The following is a 6,222-nucleotide window of genomic DNA, read 5'->3' on the forward strand; positions in this document are numbered from 1 at the left end:
ACCCAGTCATGTTGCAATGAGCGTGGCTGGTAAAATTTGCAAGGCTGCGCAGGTTGAATTTAATGAATGAATGAATGAATTTAATACAAGAGAAACTATGGAACAGGTGAAGCACTGTGAATAGTTTCCAGATGGACTGTGCAAATAATAGAAGAACACAAAACATTAATTGTGATACTGTTAGTGTGCAATGTATGTAAATGTGAACGTGACTCTGTTTTTTTCTCCAATATGAATTGCAGAAATTCATATTGGAGAATTTAAATGACACAACTGACCTTAAATTGCCACAGTCAGATTTTTGTGTCAGCTTTGTGTACAATATATTGGCAATGAATCTGCATTTATAATTACATTAATTGCAAATTTGTGATTAATTGCAAATCTCTGTCAATCTGTTTGAGAGTGATTACAGTCACAGTTACAGAGTGGAAGAGGGACAGGTTGCCACCCACTCTAAGTGATCTTTGAGATTGAAGGTGGTCACTGAGAAGTCGAGGGTGTTGTATGTAAAACCTCTGGGTATCCAGCTGGCTGCTGCAGCTGGTTGCTGAGCAGACAGCAATAAATAAAACATAAAATAAATAAATGTGATAACTCACCAACCACTGTTTATTTGTACTTGTGTGACTGATATCTCAGGTATTGTTTTACATTGACTATTATTTTATCTATAAATCCTTTATTACTAAAGCAAGACTTCATTCTGAAACATTTGGAAGCATGTCATATGCATTAAAAGCTAAATAAAAAATATTTAACCGGGGGCCAGCCTTTGTTCATGTTTGAACAGGGTCCATTAAAACTATACTTGAATAAACTGAACATCTAAATGCATGCTATACATAAATTGTATAAGAGTTACAGATAATGAAAATCCTCCTTTTCAACAGTAGCAAACAGGTAAGGGCACACTGTATAGATTCTTATACAATCTGCAAATGACTTCTTTTTGTTGTCAATAACTAAGAAGATCAAAACTGGGTGATTCTCCTTGCTTCACAGTGGTGATCTCTGTTTATTGTAAATATTCAGTCAGTAGACAGTACAATTAGCAGAGGAACGCTGGGTGCACAGGAAGTCACTGGTGACCTCTTTATAATCCCTGGATTCAGTTAGACCACTTCCTGTTGAACAAATGAGAAGAGAAAGAGGTATGAGCACACAGAACACAAAAGGCCTGTAGTACCTTGATCATTAATATGCAAATTGCAGAATCAACTTTTTGGAGACTTGCTTGAGTTCTGCTGTCCTTTCATTTTCATTTATAAATCCTTTATAAGGTATAGATCAGGGCTCCCCAATCCCAGTCCACAGGGGCCGGTGTCCCTGCAGGTTTTAGATGTGTCCTTGACCGATCACAGTTGATTTAAATGGATAAATTACCTTCTCAGCATGTCTTGAAGTTCTCCAGAGGCCTGGCAATGAGCTAATCATGTGATTCAGGTGAGTTGACCGAGGGTGAGACCTAAAATCTTCAGGGTCACTGGCCTTTGTGGACTGGGATTGGGGACCCCTGGTATAGATGGTCATCACTTTAGATGAGGTCATAGAAAATACTGAACTAACAACTTGTAAATGCAGAAATAACAATTAATTACAATATGAAATAAGACATTATAACACATCTTTTAACACACAAACAACAAGCTCATCTTAATCATTATATGTATAAATGCAATGACTAGAAGAACTTTGCTAATGATTTCCTTGGCTTTTTAAAATGATACTATGACCCATTAACAGCTCCTAAATAACTTGTTTGTAGTGGATGTAATATTTTTTATAAACTTGGTTTTCATTCAATGTTATATATGAGCTTATTAATCCATTAATATCCATTCATATCCATGTAAATGACACAGTAAGGAGTGATGCTTTCTAGATGATTAATTATTTAATAAAACCTTACTTACCTTATTGCCTCCAGTAATATGTAATTACTTTAACATGTTACCACTTGTAGGACAAACTTATCAGTGAAGCCCAGGAATTGCAAAAGGATGTCACAATTTTTATCAAACCTTACCTTCAATCAGGTTATAAAGGTTGCAGTAGTTGGTGCCATGGTCTTTAATGGCATACCAGGTTTCAGAGATAGACATGCCCTAGAAATTAAGTAGATCAATTAATTAATAAAAAAAAAGGCCATATTTGTTAAATAAAACATACAAATGCAAAAGGTAAGCAATAACAAAAATAAACAGAAGGTGAGGTGGTGAGAAAGACAGAAAAATAAAAATGAAGACAGAAAAGAAAGGATGCATCAGAAGAGAAAGGGGAGAGCATGGTACAGTGAACCAAATATACAGAAACCAAAATTATTGACAATAGACAGTTTGCTAATTTTGTTTCTTTAACCTGTCATATAATACAGTGGGGCAAAAAAGTATTTAGTCAGCCACCGATTGTGCAAGTTCCCCCACTTAAAATGATGACAGAGGTCAGTAATTTGCACCAGAGGTACACTTCAACTGTGAGAGACAGAATGTGAAAGAAAAATCCATGAATTCACATGGTAGGATTTGTAAAGAATTTATTCATAAATCAGGGTGGAAAATAAGTATTTGGTCACCTCAAAAAAGGAAAATCTCTGGCTCTCACAGACCTGTAACGTCTTCTGTAAGAAGCTTTTCTGTCCCCCACTCGTTACCTGTATGAATGGCACCTGTTTGAACTCATCATCTGTATAAAAGACACCTGTCCACAGCCTCAAACAGTCAGACTCCAAACTCCGCCATGGCCAAGACCAAAGAGCTTTCGAAGGACACCAGGAAAAGTATTGTAGACCTGCACCAGACTGGGAAGAGTGAATCTACAATAGGCAAGCAGCTTGGTGTGAAAAAATCAACTGTGGAAGCAATCATCAGAAAATGGAAGACATACAAGACCACTGATAATCTCCCTCGATCTGGGGCTCCACGCAAGATCTCATCCCGTGGGGTCAAAATGATCATGAGAACGGTGAGCAAAGATCCCAGAACCACACGGGGGGACCTGGTGAATGACCTGCAGAGAGCTGGGACCAAAGTAACAAAGGTCGCCATCAGTAACACACTAGAACGGCAGGGAATCAAATCCCGCAGTGCCAGACGTGTTCCGCTGCTGAAGCCAGTGCATGTCCAGGCCCGTCTGAAGTTTGCCAGAGAGCACATGGATGATACAGCAGAGGATTGGGAGAATGTCATGTGGTCAGATGAAACCAAACTAGAACTTTTTGGTATAAACTCAACTTGTCGTGTTTGGAGGAAGAAGAATACTGAGTTGCATCCCAAGAACACCATACCTACTGTGAAGCATGGGGGTGGAAACATCATGCTATGGGGCTGTTTTTCTGCCAAGGGGACAGGACGACTGATCCGTGTTAAGGACAGAATGAATGGGGCCATGTATCGTGAGATTTTGAGCCAAAACCTCCTTCCATCAGTGAGAACTTTGAAGATGAAACGAGGCTGGGTCTTCCAACATGACAATGATCCAAAACACACCGCCCGGGCAACAAAGGAGTGGCTCCGTAAGAAGCATTTGAAAGTCCTGGAGTGGCCTAGCCAGTCTCCAGACCTCAACCCCATAGAAAATCTGTGGCGGGAGTTGAAAGTCCGTGTTGCTTGGCGACAGCCCCAAAACATCACTGCTCTCGAGAAGATCTGCATGGAGGAATGGGCCAAAATACCAGCTACTGTGTGCAAACCTGGTAAAGACCTATAGTAAACGTTTGACCTCTGTTATTGCCAACAAAGGTTATGTTACAAAGTATTGAGTTGTATTTTTGTTATTGACCAAATACTTATTTTCCACCCTAATTTACGAATAAATTCTTTACAAATCCTACCATGTAGATTCATGGATTTTTTTTTCACATTCTGTCTCTCACAGTTGAAGTGTACCTCTGGTGCAAATTACTGACCTCTGTCATCATTTTAGGTGGGGGAACTTGCACAATCGGTGGCTGACTAAATACTTTTTTGCCCCACTGTAAATTAGAGAAGAGAGATAACCTACCGAAACATGACAGCAAGTGTAGAAGTGAAAGGAGACCAATCGAAAGTTAATGTCATACACATTCTTCTTAAAGGGAGTAGTGTGCTTGGCAGATATGAAGTGAACTGAGGCAGAGTGCAACTGGAGGCAGAAATTAATTAATTTGTTAATCTATGTATTGTTTCTACAGAACAGAATTAAGGTTAAAGAGAACTCAATAATACAATTATATAATATTATGTGTGTATGGGTGTGACTTCACATACCTTGTACAGGCACTTTTCTCCTCCCATAGTGCAGCTAGCCATGGTTTCCCATTTCTTAATCTGTGAAACCAGGGATTCATAAACTACCTGACATGGTATCCCAAAGTACCTGCATGGCATAAAACAAGCATAGCTACTTTAGTGTAGTAATTGCTAGTGTTGCATCACCTTGGAATACTATAACAAATGGTCCCATCTAGTGGAGATTGGTTGTGAGTGTTACTTGAGACTATTTGGAATTTGTCTATTGTAAGAAACAAAAGATGGGCTTTTTTTTTTTACTGCTGACAAAAGGTAATTATCACTATTTACTTCTTTTTGATTATTAAATCTTACACCATATATTTTTATATCACAAGGAAGCTTTATATGATGAAAGATTACATGTATTTCATTTAATTAAGGCATTTTAAAAGTTTGCAAGTTTGTGTTATGACATTTTTAGCCAATTAAGAATGACAGAAAGGTGAGACCAGTGCTCTTTATGAAAAATATTGCCTCAATCCAGTTTATAGTAAACTATGGCTAAGCTCAAAAAGTTTCCAATTTACACAATAAATTACATTTCGGTGGCAGCTCAGTGATTTTACAGGCCAGTTCAGTTGTTACTACCGAGAAATGTGATCTCATTATTGTTCTATAAAGCATACAGAGTTGTTTCAATTACAAAATAACCATTACATATGCTTTAATACTTTCATATAGAAGAATATAATATTTATACACATATTAATTATTGCATGTCTTAGGTTTACATATTGATATAGAAGATACTTTCCTCTATTGAGATTGCATTGACGACAAAGAAAGAAATGAAAGGCGAAGTACTGTTTACATGCAGAGGCAGACTAACATTACGATGCATAAAAGAATATTTACTAAGCATTACTTCAGATACATGTTTATCACATTATTTTAAGGCAAAGCTAGAAGAACAACAGCAACAAAAAAACAAATTGTATACAGAGAAAATACATCATACCATTCTACTTTGCACTGAGCATGGAGAGGTCCTGCATAACAAATCTCAGATGAGCCAACTGCCAGGAGAACTGCAATGACCCAATAAACTGAATGCATTTTGTCGTTGTCGTTTGGAATTCCACTGCCTGTAGTTCCAGTGACTTGGATATATAAAAGGATGAAAAAAATGCCAGCAATCACAGGATGGTCATGTGCCTTTCTGAAAAGGAAAGAAGACCAAATTAGATTAACTTCTGAGGAATAGACAATAAGCAGAACCTTAAGAATCACTTGGCTTAGAGAGACATCTAGAGTCAGTATCTAATAGTGCAGGGGAAACGCCTATTTTATAACCACAATATGGCCATTCTGTCTACTCTACCCACATACAGCTTTATTTATTATTAAGTAATCAGCACTTGGAAGAATCTCATTTTGATAAAAGATAATGTTACACAACTTGTCAACTATTTGACCTCTGTAACTTTATTTTTCTTTAAGCCTGTCCTGTCTGGCAGCTTTTGCAATCTGAATGTGATGTTCCAAAAAACATTTGCTTTACCAAGATGAGCTCTATTCTCATTAGGCTCTAATTCTCTATAGGCTCCTCTTGTTTATGTGTTACACGTGTGTTAAATTTTTTGGTTTATTTATTAGGTTAAATTTGTGTCACGTCCATTATTACAATTCATTTCCAATACAGCAATGTCCAAACGAGCAGGTAGGGGGAAAAAAGAGAAATCATTAAATAGTGTACAAGAGTAGAAATAGAAATGTGCAATGGATCTCTTTGGCTGCACCTGCAAAATAAGAAAACAAAAACAAAACAAATAAAACAACAAAACCTGGAACGGGAAAAATATAAGAAAGTATGCATACACAAATTAACAAGAGAGCAGCCAGCCCCACCACCACCATGGCACGAGCTGAGAACATGGCCCCAGGGTCCTAGGTGCCCAAGAACTGACTGCACCTGGTGAGACAGGGTATCTATCTGGCTTTTTTTTTTTTT

At 37.7% G+C, this 6,222-nt stretch overlaps 1 protein-coding gene across 1 annotated transcript; it reads right to left on the minus strand.

Annotated features, from left to right (window-relative positions):
• Nucleotides 1-574: 574 nt before the first annotated feature.
• Nucleotides 575-5,414, minus strand: LOC146701186 (uncharacterized). The gene is made up of 5 exons (XM_085469173.1): nt 5,230-5,414; nt 4,248-4,356; nt 4,003-4,122; nt 2,030-2,108; nt 575-1,127 (listed from the first exon to the last, which is right to left on the minus strand). The coding sequence occupies exons 1-5, from the start codon at nt 5,325-5,327 to the stop codon at nt 1,036-1,038; spliced, it is 498 nt and encodes a 165-aa protein (XP_085325299.1). The 5' UTR covers nt 5,328-5,414; the 3' UTR covers nt 575-1,035.
• Between the last annotated feature and the right edge of the window lie 808 nt (nt 5,415-6,222).

Source organism: Copadichromis virginalis, linkage group LG9 (genome assembly GCF_057382275.1).
Source record: "Copadichromis virginalis isolate Kocher_CV1m ecotype Utaka linkage group LG9, C_Virginalis_male_GT1.1, whole genome shotgun sequence".
Lineage (NCBI taxonomy): Eukaryota > Metazoa > Chordata > Actinopteri > Cichliformes > Cichlidae > Copadichromis > Copadichromis virginalis.

Excerpts from the sequence above, each read along its gene's own strand:
- LOC146701186 (XM_085469173.1), bottom strand. The coding sequence starts at position 5,327 with ATGCATTCAGTTTATTGGGTCATTGCAGTTCTCCTGGCAGTTGGCTCA. Across the intron at positions 4,357-5,229 it reads GCTCAGTGCAAAGTAGAATG|GTACTTTGGGATACCATGTC; the intron begins GTATGATGTATT and ends TATGCCATGCAG. Across the intron at positions 1,128-2,029 it reads CCTTTATAACCTGATTGAAG|GAAGTGGTCTAACTGAATCC; the intron begins GTAAGGTTTGAT and ends TTTGTTCAACAG.